General features: G+C 37.1%; 1 protein-coding gene, 1 non-coding gene and 1 pseudogene across 2 annotated transcripts; 1 reads left to right on the forward strand and 2 right to left on the reverse strand.

Annotated features, from left to right (window-relative positions):
* Nucleotides 1-1,502: 1,502 nt before the first annotated feature.
* Nucleotides 1,503-1,608, reverse strand: LOC123893320. Its single transcript, XR_006803427.1, has one exon. It is a non-coding gene; the product is annotated as a small nucleolar RNA R71 (small nucleolar RNA).
* An 8,607-nt stretch (nt 1,609-10,215) lies between these two features.
* On the forward strand, nt 10,216-11,701 carry LOC123888989 (annotated as a pseudogene).
* Nucleotides 11,702-13,419: 1,718 nt separating this feature from the next.
* On the reverse strand, nt 13,420-15,611 carry LOC123888993. The gene is made up of 3 exons (XM_045938164.1): nt 14,739-15,611; nt 14,506-14,664; nt 13,420-13,725 (listed from the first exon to the last, which is right to left on the reverse strand). Exons 1-3 carry the CDS (start codon nt 15,609-15,611, stop codon nt 13,420-13,422), a joined length of 1,338 nt encoding a protein of 445 aa, XP_045794120.1.
* Between the last annotated feature and the right edge of the window lie 312 nt (nt 15,612-15,923).

The raw sequence follows: 15,923 nt of genomic DNA on the forward strand, positions 1-15,923 counted from the left end.
TCTGTTTGCGGGTTGGAAAAATTCTGCAAAATTGATCTACATTCTGGGTTTTGGAACTTCAAGATCGCGATTCAAGACTCCAGAGGATAGCTCCAAGCACATCGAGAGCATGGATCCACAAGCCATGGCGGTGAAGCGAGGAAGCGAACGAAGCACGATGAGGAGCTAAGCTCCTTTGGAGGTAGAATCTAGGATAGTTTAGGATGTAGTTCAGCTGAATGTAATCTACAAATGTTGTAAGAATTTACTCTCTTTATAGTGTTCATCCAATGCAAATCTGTTTTTAATGCTTTATAATCCTTCATTAGTGTTATAATGATTTCGAGTTAAGTCACGTGCGAGAGTATTGATTTAATTTCTGAACTGAGTTGCATTGAGCACTCGAGTGTCTCCGGTCGAGAGATTGAGGCATAGAGTGTAGCGAACGATTGACGCGCGTTAATATCATTCGTTGTAGGTAGCTTCCGCCCGAGAGATCGGGGGAGTATCGACAATGAATAGAGTGGATTTTGACAAGAGATTGCGATTCACTAATTTGTCGATCTAGTTGTGAACACTTGAGTAAATTCCTATGATATAGTAGATTGCATGTGGTTTAACTATAGACTAGACGATTCCGATGATTCTACCTCGCTTTTCCATTATATCAAAGCACGTTTTCTAGCAATTCATTACTCAACATACCCCCAATTTATGTGTATTTTCTGTATAATGTCTATGAACACGATTCGACTAGTTTGATCACACAATCCCTGTGGATCGATATTTTTTTATTACTACGTGATTTTCGTGCACTTGCGAAATATTTCATCAAGTTTTTGGCGCCGTTGCCGGGGATTGTGATTGATTCAACTAGGCAATAGTGTTCATATTTTCTGTGTTTTCTTTATCATTTTCTGTTTTATATTTTTCTCCCGGAGCGTTCTACTTGTGTGTTTCATTGTGCATGCGGAGAACAGATCCTCAAGAGCTGCAATTTGATCCAGAGATTGAAAAGACAGCTCGCGCAATTCGAAAGGCAACAAGGGAAGCTCAAGCTTCAAGGGGAACAGCTTTGCTAAGGGATACACCGGACTGTCAAGGACGGACTGCAGCAACAATGGAGGACGAACAGGTTCCACCGGTTCCTCAACCGCCAAGGCGTACCCTTGGTGATTATGGGAGGAGAGACAATGACGCGTTGGCAAATCAAGGCTTTCAGCCAGCGAATCCTGTCTCATTCGACATCAAGAACACGGTCCTTTCCGCCCTAAAGGAAAATCCGTATTCAGGTTCGGAAGCTCAATGCCCGAATTTACACTTGTCTCACTTCTATGAAGCCTGCGACTATACCGATCCACCGGGGGTGAGCGAATCGGACAAAAGACTTAGGTTATTCAAGCATTCTCTCACCGGCCGTGCTAAAGATTGGTTGGACACGATACCCGCCGGAACTATTGAGACTTGGAGACAGCTGGAGCGGAAGTTCTTAGATCGTTACTTCCCTATTCATAAGTTTCTAGAAAGAAGGGCTGAAATTAGTAACTTCGAACAAGCGGATGGTGAAACGTTGTATGATGCTTGGGAGAGGTTCAAAGTTTGTCTTAAAAGGTGCCCGAATCACGGTTTCGATGGCCACAATCAGATGCAAATGTTTACCCAAGGTTTGAGGGCTCAAACGCGAATGATACTTGACGCATCAGCCGGTGGTTCGTTGAAGAACCGTGATGAAACTGAAGCAAGAGAATTGGTGGAAAGCATGGCTCAAAACGAGTATAGAGCTACTAATGATAGAGGAGCCAAAAAGAAAGGCGGAGTGTTGGAATTGGATACTCAAACAGCACTATTGGCACAGCAAAAGCTCATGACTAGCCAAATGGAAGCAATGATGAAGCTGCTGTCCAATCCACAAGTCCAAACTTCTCCAATAGGTAAAATTGACAATGTGCGCTGTGATTTTTGTTTGCAGGACCACCCTAATGGCGGATGCTTCCCGGAGGGTTCAGAGGAGGCTCGCTACTTAGCCAATTTCCGGAAGCCGTACAACAATAATAACAACGGTTCCGGGTGGGGGAATGGTATGCAAGGTCAAGGTGCACCGCAACAGCAGCAAAGGCCTCCATCAAGGATGGAAGAGACTCTAAATCAGTTCATGCTCATGACCCAAAGCAACTTTGAAGCGATGAAATCGAGTCAAGCAACCTCTAACAAGAATCATGAAGCTTCTATAAAGAACCTTGAGGTGCAAATGGGTCAGCTGTCAAGACAGTTTTCTATGTTGCAAAACCAAGGAGGTTTCGGTGGAAACACTCATGATAATCCGAAAAATGAAACTTGCAATGGAATCACTTTGAGGAGTAGAGAGATACCGGAAAGGCCAGCTGTGGAGAAGCCCTTGAAAAAGAAGGTCATTGAGGGAGAAGTTGAAAATAAGCAAGAAGTTGTAGTTGAAAATGAGAGATATGAGGGAGAAGTAGAAAAGGAAAATGTGTCTAAAGAAGTTGAGATTAGTGAGGATGAGAAAGAAGAAGTCGAAAAACAGAGGGAGATAAAGGAAAAAGAGAGTAAGAAGGGTGAGAAAGGTAAAGGAGTTGATGAATCGCCATATGCTAGGATGCCTTTTCCTAGGAGAAAGAAAGTGAAGAATCTTGAGCGGGAGAAGGAGTTCAAGAAGTTCATGAAGGTGTTGAACAAGCTTGAGATGGCTATACCTTTAGTTGAGGCTTTGGAGCAAATGCCGAGTTATGCAAAGTTTTTGAAGGAGCTGCTCACAAAAAAAAGAAAACCATTAGATGATGAAATGGTAAGTATGACGGAAGAGTGCAGCGCCCTCATTCAACGGAAGCTACCTCAGAAAAAGAAAGATCCGGGGAGCTTTACAATTCCATGTTCCATTGGAACGCTCACTATTGAAAAAGCTTTGTGTGATTTGGGTGCTAGCATTAACCTAATGCCGTTATCAATGATGAAGAAGATACCGGGAGCGGTAGCAAAGCCGACAAAGATGAGTCTCTCTTTGGCGGATAGATCGGTTGTGTATCCGGAAGGTATTCTCCACGATGTTTTGGTTAAGGTTGCTGGGTTTGTGTTTCCCGCAGATTTTGTGGTCTTAGACATAGAAGAAACTAGGGAGTGGGAACCTTTGCTACTTGGTAGACCCTTCTTAGCAACTAGCCGTGCCCTAATCGATGTAGAGATGGGCGAACTTATGCTAAGGACCGATGATCAGCAGGTTACATTCAATGTCTTTGACAAGATGGAGTGTGATGATGGAGACCCACAATGTTTTAAAATCCAGGTTTATGATCATATTGTGAAAGATGCTCTTAAGTTACCTTGGAATGCACACTACTTGCCACATGGTGGCACTTCTTTTCCTTAACCCCTAGGGGTATGGAACGTCAAGCATCGGGACGTTAAACAAGCGCTGGTTGGGAGGCAACCCAACGGTTTCTAATGTTTTAGTTGCTTTGTTTTTGAAGTATGTAGGTAGGTGTGCAGCAGAAGCAAGGACGGAAGCAAAACAGGGCAGAACAGAATTCTACCACGCCGGGGGCGCAGTACAATCACGCGCGGCGTGATCCTTCATCACAGAGGAAGAAGTTTTCAGAAGGGGTCACGCGCGGCGTAGGGGTATATCACGCGCTGCGTGAAAACTGGAGAAATATGGAGTCTCTGACTAATTGATTACGCGCCGCGTGATGGTGATTACGCGCGGCATGGTCGGTTTGAAAGGAGTTCTTGACCGTTACAATTAGTACTACGCGCGGCGTAGCAGGGGTCACGCACGGCGTGGTTACACAGGAAAGCGTGTAAAATTTGAATTTCTGCATCTTTTCAACTACTCCATCCATCCCATCATCAATTCACACGGTCTCCCACACGAAAAACTCCATTGTTAACCCATTTTCATCTTCCAAACTTGTCCAATTTCACTTCTAATCACCTCCAATCACCCCACTCCTTCACATTCACATACCACTCATATCACCCACTCTAATTCCACTTCCAATTCCTCATTTCACCATTTTCCCTAATTAACCCATTTCACTCCTTACAATATCAAGATGTTGACACGGCTAACCGGAAAGGGAAAGAAGAAGAGTGATGCTAACCCACCACAAGAGCCTCCGAAGAAACCAAGAACAAAGATGAGTGCAAGCAAGGGCCAATCCTCTCGGTCTGCTCAAGCATCTCCTCCGCGCCGGAGCCATGTCACTCGGCCACAGGTTCATCCCCACTTCATCAGTGAAGTTCATGAGAAAAGGTACTCACAAATTCGAACCTTTACTATTAATCAAGAGAAGGGTTTTGGGGAGGATTTGTTGAAGGGTGTAGCTGAGTTAGGGAATGAGATAAAGTCTAGGGGATGGGAGAGATTTAATAAATTGATGATTAAAGATGAAGTGAATCCTGGAAATCAGATGTGGGCTAGGGAGTTCTTTGCAAATGCCTATTTACCGGATCAACCAATGTTTCCGGAGTATGTTTCTGTGGTTAGGGGTGTTAAGGTGAGTTATTCGTTTGAAACTATAAACAATCTGCTTGGTTGTGCTGCTGGAGGAGTGTGTGAACTCTTGCGTGATAGAGAGAGGATTGACAAGAGTGGAATCGAAGTTAGGGAGGAACTAAAGAATATAGTGTGTCGTCCGGGAGCAATGTGGCTAGCCCACTCAGCAGCTTCCCTCCCTAGAAGGTTGAGCTTAACAAGTTTTAATCCCGTTCACCGAGCTTGGGGTGAATTTTGGTTGAAGAATGTTAGGGTTGTAGTTAACAATTCAGAAATTCAGCTTGATAATGCGCACGCGGTCCGGTTGTTGGTTGAAGGGAAGTATATTAATCTGGGATATTGGTTACAAAAGGATCTTCATGAAATAGCCAATCATCCGAATCCTACTTTTACTTTGGGACATTGTAATCTCATCGCTGCTTTGTGTAGGGCGAATAATGTTCCCATGAATGTGCAAGAAGGTGATCTTCATCCCGTCCGTCCATTGTCTTTATCATACTTCATCAAAAAGTTTGAGAGAGGTCCTATTGTGCCCCGAGGTGAGGGGAATGCTGCAAGGGAGGAAGCTTTGAGAGAAGAAGAAGAGATTAACCGGTTTGAAGAGGGTAACCATCCGGATCAACAGGGGGATCCGGTACATGAGTATCACGATATACCGGCTCAGGACCCTCCTCGTTACTCTCATGATATGAATCAGCTTGCTTCTATGTTGCATCAAATGGAAATTTCTCAATATTCCGGGCTGCCTAATCTTTACTTTGATACCGCCTCTTCCATGTACACCGAGGCGATGACTTACCGGTCTACCTTCCCTCCTCCTACTTTTGGGACTTTGTATCCCGTTGATACTGATTGGGAGGCGCATCAGGCGAGGGAGCTGACATCATTCCAGGCCAGACAAGCTTATAATTCTGGCTTGAGAGCTTCTGAGTTGGCTGAGATCGAGAGGCGACGCCGGGTTGAGCAGGATGAGGCCGCTGCTATGGAGAGGGAAATGCTGGATGTGGATGGGCTGAATTTGAATTTGAATAGCCCGTTCACAAACTACTTCACTGGCCAACCGGATGACGCGGTTTGACGTTGTTGGTGATGATGTTCTACTGCTGCTGCTGCTACTATTCTACTACTCTGTCTCTATCTTTACTTCATTGTCTTTTATTTGCTTGGTTTGTAATAATATTCTGATGTTGCTTGGATATTAGCTGGATATTTTAATTGTGTACTCTAAATTTGAATCTTCTTTTGTTTGATTGTGGAATGGTTTTTACTTCTAGAGTTTGTTTCAATATTTTGGCATGTTCTTTCTAGTTACTTGAGTATCAATTACTTGATTTTCTCCGTGTGTGATATGTGAAACTTGCAGTGCAATAGCTTGTTGCACTCATGTGATCAAGAGGCAAAGGAAGGGAACGCACACTTTTTGACCGGTTCTTTGATTCGACCCAACCGAGAGGTATTGAGCCAAACACTCCTTTTTCTTCTATGTGTGATATCCACTCATGTATTGTCTCTCGATTTTGCTTGTCGTCTTTGTATTTGATTGGTACTTTTGTAGCACACACGAGGCATGTTTCTTGGTACCTTTGAGCCTTTCTATCCACCCTTACATATAATTATCCTTTGCTTAACCAATTTGAGCTGAAAAAGAAAATGTTATTTTTGCAAAACCTTAAAGAAATTTTTGTTGAAAAAAGGAATGACTTTCTTGGAGGTTAGGCACCTAATTAGTGGTTGATGCGCATTGCTCACCACTAAGTTTGGGGTTGCTCTTTGGAATTAGCAACAAATAAAGTTTGGGGTGAGGGTACTAGAGAACTTATAAAAGTTTTGATTTGAAAAATTTCAAAAGTTGCAAGGCTTTTAGTCATTTTGAAGGAAGAAAAAGTTAGAAAATGAAAAAAAAAAAGATGAAGGAATGAAAAAAAAAAAAAAAAAAAATAGAGAAAAGAAGTGATAGCCTTGAATTCAAAAGAATTGCAAAACTTTGTTTGATGTTTTGGAAAAGTTCTCTAGTCCACTATATTTCAAAAAGGGGTTTGGTTTATGAAAATGTTGACCATAGGGGGATCTAACTCCAAGTTTTTCTACTACTTATCCAAAAATGTCACCATCCACCCTAGCCATGCCACGCTATAACCCTAAAAGACCTCTAATGTGTGTGCACAAGGTGAACCGAATGAATTCTTAGACTACTTGCAAAATTATTGTTGACTTGCATTGATGTGTTGATTTGAGCGAATTACCAAAAACTGAAGAGTGCATGTGAGTAGTGTGATGAAATCATAGAGCCTTGGTCGAAAAGTGTGAACTACTTGAAAATGTCTTGCGGGAACGGTTGTGCAATTGAGCATTGTTTGCAGGTGAATCATTGATCATCAGGTGAGTCTCACGTATGTATGATTCGAGTGAATTTAAGGAAAATGCCAAGGTCTTGACACAAAAGCTTGAGGTAAAAGTTGTTTCCTTGAGGACAAGGAAAGGTTTAAGTTTGGGGTTGTGATGACAAATCGTCACACTCTCTAATCCATGCCTATTTTAGCAACATTAGATGCATTTTAGTAGGTTTTTAGCAATAAATATAAGAGAAATCTAACCATTAGCTTGATTACTTGTTTTGCAAGAAAACAGGAAAAACTGCAGGAAATGAATGATTTTCACTACGCTGGGGGCGTAGCCCATCACGCGCCGCGTGATGGAGCTCACAGGGAGCCAAGATTTTCACTCTGATCACGCGCGGCGTGATGCCTTACCACGCGCGGCGTGAAGCTTTGCTGAAGAAGAAGATTGCTCTCTGACTTGATCACGCGCCGCGTGATTCTGTTACCACGCGCGGCGTAGTTGATGGATTTGCAACCACGCGCGGCGTGATAGATCTGGCGCGCGGCGTGGTTGCCTTCTGTATATATATTTTCTGCATAATTCTGTTTGCGGGTTGGAAAAATTCTGCAAAATTGATCTACATTCTGGGTTTTGGAACTTCAAGATCGCGATTCAAGACTCCAGAGGATAGCTCCAAGCACATCGAGAGCATGGATCCACAAGCCATGGCGGTGAAGCGAGGAAGCGAACGAAGCACGATGAGGAGCTAAGCTCCTTTGGAGGTAGAATCTAGGATAGTTTAGGATGTAGTTCAGCTGAATTTAATCTACAAATGTTGTAAGAATTTACTCTCTTTATAGTGTTCATCCAATGCAAATCTGTTTTTAATGCTTTATAATCCTTCATTAGTGTTATAATGATTTCGAGTTAAGTCACGTGCGAGAGTATTGATTTAATTTCTGAACTGAGTTGCATTGAGCACTCGAGTGTCTCCGGTCGAGAGATTGAGGCATAGAGTGTAGCGAACGATTGACGCGCGTTAATATCATTCGTTGTAGGTAGCTTCCGCCCGAGAGATCGGGGGAGTATCGACAATGAATAGAGTGGATTTTGACAAGAGATTGCGATTCACTAATTTGTCGATCTAGTTGTGAACACTTGAGTAAATTCCTATGATATAGTAGATTGCATGTGGTTTAACTATAGACTAGACGATTCCGATGATTCTACCTCGCTTTTCCATTATATCAAAGCACGTTTTCTAGCAATTCATTACTCAACATACCCCCAATTTATGTGTATTTTCTGTATAATGTCTATGAACACGATTCGACTAGTTTGATCACACAATCCCTGTGGATCGATATTTTTTTATTACTACGTGATTTTCGTGCACTTGCGAAATATTTCATCAATATGCTAGAATCACGGCGATTCACCGTAATTTTCTAATTGTGCAGTTATGGCCCCCCAAGTTTCAAAAAGTCAACGGGGGACTAGCAAATGCAAAAGGGGGTAAACTTGAGGGGCCAAAATCGCACAATTGTCAAACTTAGGGGGTTAAAATCGCACAATTAAAACTTTAGGGGCCAAAATCGCACAATTGTAAAACTTGGGGGTCAAAACTGCAATTAAACCTTAACTTTTTAACATGTGCAAATTTACACATAATTGAAAAACTCTCTTTTATATTTTAAATATGTTAACTACATAAGTTCTAAGAAGATTATAGTATTTTTAATTTCTTTAACTAATGCCTCGAAATATTAGTTAGTATTTTCCTTTAAATCATCATTTTTAAGTAAATTCTACCAAAAAAACAAAGAAGGAACAAGTATAATATTTGTAAAAGAGGCCGGTTTTGTTTTATTGTACTGTAATATAAATTTTGTACATCTATTGTATTTTTACATTATCATCATCATATACTATGCAAATTATAGTAATAGAAACCTAAGAATTATATAACTACTAATCTATATTTTTTCCTTTTTCCTTTTTCCTTTTTCCTTTTTTTTTTAAGTACTAATCAATCTAATCTAACCTGACATTGTTTTCCACAAAACCGGCACTCTTTTTTTTTTTTCTTCCACAAAACCGGCACTCTCTTCTTTTTTTTGTGATTTTTTAAATAGGTGAAGCGACAAACATTATTCAAATTCACATCAATTACTTCCATCAATTATCATCGGGATCTTCCAAAAGAAAAATCAAGTAATAGTCATTTGCATTAGCAAACTCAGCCGCTTCCAGTTCGAGAAAATATGTATCAATGGCATCTGCGTCGATATACAAACACAAGACTGATCCGAGAGCCTTCTCCTGCATAAAACGGTTGGGTAGCACAAGCTCCCGTTGATTTTTTACCGTAAAAGTATATTCCATTGTTCTGTAAAACTTATACAATAGTGATAATTAGTACACCACTTGAATAGAAAGAAATTGAAAGTAAAAGACCTAAGATAAAAGCAAAACCTACATTTTCTTGGTTTTAGAAGATAAAAAAAATAGTTAGCAAATTAATATCTTTTGCCTTAAAGTTATATTCCATTGTTCAGAAGAAAAAAAAATTAATTCCTCCGATCCTTATTATAAGGAACACTTTGAAAAAATTACACAGACCAAGAAAACACATTTAACATAGTTATTTTCTTTGAGAGTTTAATTGACATGCACTGACGGTGTAAAATAGTTTTACACGATCGGCCAATAAGTAACCATCATTTTGCCATGTCATGTCAAGAAAGTGGGATGAAGTGGGGTGATGTGGTAGAAAATATGGTTGGTATTGGTTGACAGTGTAAAACTATTTTACACCGTCAGTGATATCAATTAAATCCTTTCATTAAACACTAATGATTAAAAAAGACTGAATAACACTGAAAGTAGTGCCGCCTCTGCAAAGTAAATTAGTAAAAAGGTTCCTCCTCCTTATTCTCGTTATGAATTTCTCACTGTTTGATCCAACTACTTCTTTCGGTGAGTCACTTCTCATCTCTCAAAACTATGTTGTAATTGGTTTAGTTGGAAATAATTATCTATCCCTGTTCTATCAATTTTTATTTTTATTTAGTTACCAAAATTGGTTTACTTAGAAAGAACAATTTTAAAACGGTTTTGTGTCACCTAGAGTTATATGAATTTCGTTTTTAAGATAATTGATTTTGCAATTCAAAAATAGCTAGTGGCGTACATGGTTGTCCGTTTGTCTTTTATTCATATGTAATTATAATATATTTATTAATATATTTAAATTTATTAATGTATTTCCATATTTCACACTGGGATTAGAACTTAATTTCTTTTTTTCACTTTGCATCTTTTCATTGCAGTTACAAAAAATTATTAAACTTTACCAATATCTTTCAGGTGCATTGTCACTATTTTCTAACTTTGATCGGGGTAAAATGGATGATTGCATTAGTGAATTGCTAGACGAAATCTTGTCGTATATCTTGACAAGGTTATCCATGAAAGATTTGTTGAAAACCAGTATATTGTCTAGAAGGTGGTGCACGCTTTGGGGTCTAAGGAGGGATATATACTTTGATATCCATGGTGTGCTTGGAAGTGAAGATGAACTAACAAAAAACGGGTATCTCATTGATGTCGATAGTAGATGTATCGATCTGAAAGTGAGTAGGGATGAATTTGTAAAACGAGTGGATCAATTTCTCAAGAATTTTCCTGGCACAAAGATCGATTCTTTCTTGGTGAACTTCAGTTTAAGTTGTGAACAAAGAAGTAGTATTGATCAATGGATAAGTTTTGCAATTGCAAGGGGAGTAGAGAGAATCAATCTACTATTTCAAGGTAGGCCCTTTATACATACCTCACACCCATTTTGGCGAACTTTACAAATTTGCCTTCGAAATATTTTCGAAGACTAATGCTTCAACTCTAAAACATTTACGTCTTGAAGGTTGTCTTGTTTCTCATCCCACCAATTGTGACTTTGAATCATTCAAACATTTGAGATCTCTTTCACTTTTAAAAGTAAAAGTGGATGAAATATTCATAGAAAATTTGTTATCAAATTGTCGACTCCTTGAAGAGCTTTCCTTAGTTGATTGTGAGTTCAAATCATCAGTACCAAAGATAATAAGTTCATCCTTATATCATGTCAATGTGTCAAGCTTATGTAGGGTATCCAACAATGCCATCATAGACATAAAATTAATGTTGGTAGACTGCCTTGAACTCACTTCATTAGAATGTTCTGGAGGCGATCTGTCTACCTTGAACATTTATACCAATGTGTTGAAGAGAATCAATTTCTCCATTATATATGAAGAAGATCTTAATGCATTTGCCCCATGTGCAACTTTTCCTCAACTTGAGATTATGCGTTTGAAAATATTTCCTATGGTTAGTCATAAATTGTTGGAAGTGTGTTATTTATTTTTTTTACACTTATTTGTCTTTTGAATTATAATTTGAATCTTGCATGTCTTTGTTTTTTCAGATCACAACTTCCCTAAAAATTATTCAATCATTCAAATATCTTAAACAATTGGATTTCTTGATTTACTTTCCCTGGGACACCTTAATTGAAGAGTAGTTACGAGTGTAAGGAGTATGAGGAGTTTGATCTTATGTTAATTTTAAACATCCTTCAAGCTTCTCCTCTTTTACAGAAACTTTCGATCATGGTAAGTGGACATGATTAATACACATGATTTACTTTTTTTAATGGTTATTCTAATTTTTATCCATAACTTTAGAAATAAATTTACACTTCTAAGCCACATACATTTAAACATTTTTATATTTACTTGGCCACATGTTATCTTTCCAAATCTACCTTTTAATTTGACAATGTAGTTCTTTGAGCTTTGTGGTTTTAAAACCCTCTTTTCTTTTACAAACTCAGAACTTGAAGCTTTAGTCTAATTTCCTTCTAATGAGTCTAGTAGATAGTGAGATGCAAGCAACTTGCTATCTCATGTTTAAAACTTTCTATAATTCATTGGTTCGCCCTAAGAAACCCATTTGGTTGCATATCCACACTTTACCCAATTTTTTATACGAATGATATATAAAAAAAAGAGAATACTACTAAGAACTAATTTAATTAGAATACCTCTACCTTCCACAAAACCTTCCCCTATCATCTACATAATACGTTGAACACTTTTGTCAAAACAAAAATATGATGAAACACTCATTTTAAAATGTGTACATCCAAAATCACGTTGGGTGGAGAATTTTTTTCCCAAGCATTACTAATTAAATATTTCCCCAACTTATAGTTAACGCTGATAAGTAGGTAGGTGATTGGTGTGTCTATGCTCTAATTGCTTAGCTTTGAATTTAGGATGACAATTTGATCCATACCCAGAGGGTACCCGCAAAAATTACCCACAATGGGTAGGGAAAAAACCTGCATTTTGGGTACGGGCACGGGTATGAGTAATTACCCGCAAAAATGAAAGGGTATGGGTGCGGGTACGGGTACCTTAGTACCCACCCCGCCCCATACCCGCATAATATATATTTATTTATTTTATTTATATTATTATATTATAATATATGTAAATCAATTTAAAACAATACAACTCTACTAAACTATTACATATTTTTAATAAAAATGTTTATTTATAACATAATATAAAAATAATGTGAATATTTAACATAAATATGAACTTTAACACAAAGTTAGTAATAATTTTGTATATAATTTTCATTACTCAATATTAAAATCTTTGAAAATTTTTTAATTCTATTAAAATTATATGATATTTTATAATTGATCAATTTATTTTTAGTAAAAATGCGGGTAACGGGTACGGGTACCTAGATACCCATAAGGTATGGGGACGGGGGCAAAAGTTGTTACCCACACGGGTATGGGGATGGGTACGAGTATTTTTTCAATCCGCGGATATAGGGATGGGTACTATAGTATCCTACCCATACCCTACTCATTGTCATCCCTATTTGAATTCATTGGTATATATTAAATAAATGGTATATGCAAACGTAGGTGATTCCAAGTTCCATTTTCATTTGGCTCTTAACTTATGAAATTAGAACACCAACAAGAAAACTAGTCAGAAGTAATTTCATTACATTACATTACTTTACTTGATGAAATTAATTTTAAAACGCTGTTTTGGAGACATATAGTAGACGTACGTCACGTAGAAGGTACGTAGAACTCTATTTTAGCATTTCAATTTCTTATATATGTACGTAGTATAATATATGTATAATTTAAATAATAAAATAGCATATAATTAGCAAAGGAAAAGGTGCCATTATAGTTGAAACTTGAAAGCAATTATATCATAAAAACAACTATACTTCAAACACATAAAAGGTACTATAAATTATTTTCGGTAACACATAAAAGGTACGATAAATTAAATATATGAGCAGGGGAAATAATCAAGCACATAAAATATGATAGTACAAACAGTAAAAAAAAATTGATACATCCAAACAGTAATTGGCAGGGATTAGATTCTCCGTCTTGATACTCTCACTTATTCATCTTAAAAAGGTAAAATTCTACCACTAAATTTTTTAGCCAAAAGAAATAATTTTGAGCAATATTGATAATATTCTATAATTTAGTAACAAAGAAAGAAAAAAAAAACAAAACAATATTACATGAGCACAAGTTTTTCTCTTCCTATCATTTTTTCATCTAGAAGAAGTTCACTCATCTTTTTCCTGCCACTTTGAAACCATACAGGATTAGATTTCCAATCCAATGTGTCACTTTCTCTCCAATAGGGACTCACAACTATTTGTTCAAGCTTGTGAGCATAGTTTAGAACATTCATAATAAATTCAATTTCATACCAATTGCCAACACAACCTCTCAATTCAATAATTTTTATCTCGTCATGAGAAAATATTTCAACATCCCTAATATCTTTTTGATTTTTAGAGAACTCTGGATCTGCAACCTGTCAAAATTAAATTTGTTGTGAATTTAAACACTTTTGTTGTAAATCAAACAAGAAATAGGAACTCATAACAATGGCAACCACAACTAAAAGAATTAAAAAATAAAAAAAAAGTAGAGAAACAAACGCATCAAAGTTATTTTAAATTGACCTACGTCTAAGGAGAAATAGCAGCTCTTTAATCCATTATCAATGAGTCTTAACAAAAAATACAAACAGGTTTCAAAGAAAAATCACTCCAACAAAAAAAAAATAGAGACCATGTCCTAAAATGTATTTTACAAATTTGATTTTTTTTTTTCAAAGGGACAGAGGATCGAACCCAGCCAGAACCTCATTCATATTATTCAAACTTCTTACTATTAGATTAAATCTAGTAACTTTTTGGATTATAAATTTGATTAGATAATTCGAATAAACTGTGTACATCATTCGAATTACTTGGACCAGAATACCAAAAAAAAAAACTTTTGAGACACTTTCTCCACAAAATTATCTTTATCTTACAAAATTATCTAAACTAATAACAAAAGTTTGTATAATTGTAAAATTAAAATACTTCAATGGAAAAGATGCAACTACTCAGAGGAATAAAATAAAAAGTTGGATTTTGAAAGATAATTGATAGTCATGCGCAATAAACTGCATGTGTTTTAACTTCATAACCCACCAGGTTAAAAGCATAAATTTTTTACGAAGGTCATTGATAAAAATTAGAAAGAGATAACTGTAAATAAAAAAAAAAAAAGTAAATTATTTGTATTAAATATGTTCACTCACCATGATCGAAAGTTTCTGTAAAAGGGGAGAAGCTTGAAGGATATTTAAAATCCACAAAAGATCACACTCTGCATTAGGTAAGATGAACGCGCACAAAACCACAATGTCCAATTGCTTAAGATGTTTGAGTGGTTGAGTTATTGTCAAAGAAGTTGTAACCTGAACAATAACATTTAAGGTTTAAACTATAATTCAAAATTCAAAAAAATGTAAAAGTAAATAAAACAACTCACCTTAAAAAATATGTTCACGTTCAAAATCTCAAGTTCAGGAAAAGTTGCACAAAGAGTAACAAATGCATCAAGATCTTTCAATGAGGTGAAGAAGTCAATGCTCTTCAATGTAGGAGTATTAAAGTTCAATGTATCCAAACCTCTTCCAATGTACTCTAGTGAAGTGAGTTTAAGGCAATCCACTAAAATCAAGTTTACATTGATCTGGTAAATGTTGGATACGAAATAGCACATTTGAACCTTAAGACGGCATAAGGATGAACTTACTATCTTCGGCATTGATGAGTTGAACTCACAGAAAATTAAGCAAAGCTCTTCCAGCTGTCGACAATTCGATAATAAACTTTCAATGAACATTTCATCCAACTTTGTGTTTTCAAGTGAAAGAGATCTCAAATTTTTTAATGGAATAAAGTCATAGTTGATAGGATGGCAAACAAGACAGTATTGAAGACGTAAATGCTTAACAGTTGAAGCATTAGTCTCTGAAAATAATCCAAACTCAAATTTATAATGTTTCTTTCGACTTGTGCGATGCACATAAGGCCTCCCTAGAAAGAGTAAATCGATTCTTTCAACTCCCTTTACTATTGCAAATTGTATCCATTGATCAATAGTGTTGCTTTGTTCGCAATCTAAATGGAAATTTACTATCAAAGAATCAATCTTTGGGCCCTGAAAATCCTTGACAAATTGATCTACACGTTTTACAAATACATCTCTACACATATCCAAATTGACGCGTCTCTCTATAGTAGACCTATGTAGACAATCAATTAGATATCCAGTTTCTAGTAGTTCCTTCTCGCTTCCAAGCACATTGATGATATCGAAGTAGAGATCTCTCCCTAAAACACAATCCATTTTATCCATAGTAGGGTTTGAAAATAGAGGCAATGCACCTGAAATACATAGGTACACTAATTTTAGCAACTGATTTGATTCAACAAAATACATTACATAATTAGTATTATTTTGCAAACCAGTGCAACACTCTAGATATATTAAACTAAAAATAAAAGGAAATACAAAATACCCCCGTCAAACCACGAAATCAACCAAACGGATATTCTGGACAATCCAAATACAAAAGTGGTCCTAAAAGAAAATACAGACATAGCGAACCCGCCAACACGGACCAATTTAAATATCAACTCCAGCAAGTAGAAACAGTTTTTTTGAACC

The sequence above is a fragment of the Trifolium pratense genome, linkage group LG6 (genome assembly GCF_020283565.1).
Source record: "Trifolium pratense cultivar HEN17-A07 linkage group LG6, ARS_RC_1.1, whole genome shotgun sequence".
Taxonomy (NCBI): Eukaryota; Viridiplantae; Streptophyta; class Magnoliopsida; order Fabales; family Fabaceae; genus Trifolium; species Trifolium pratense.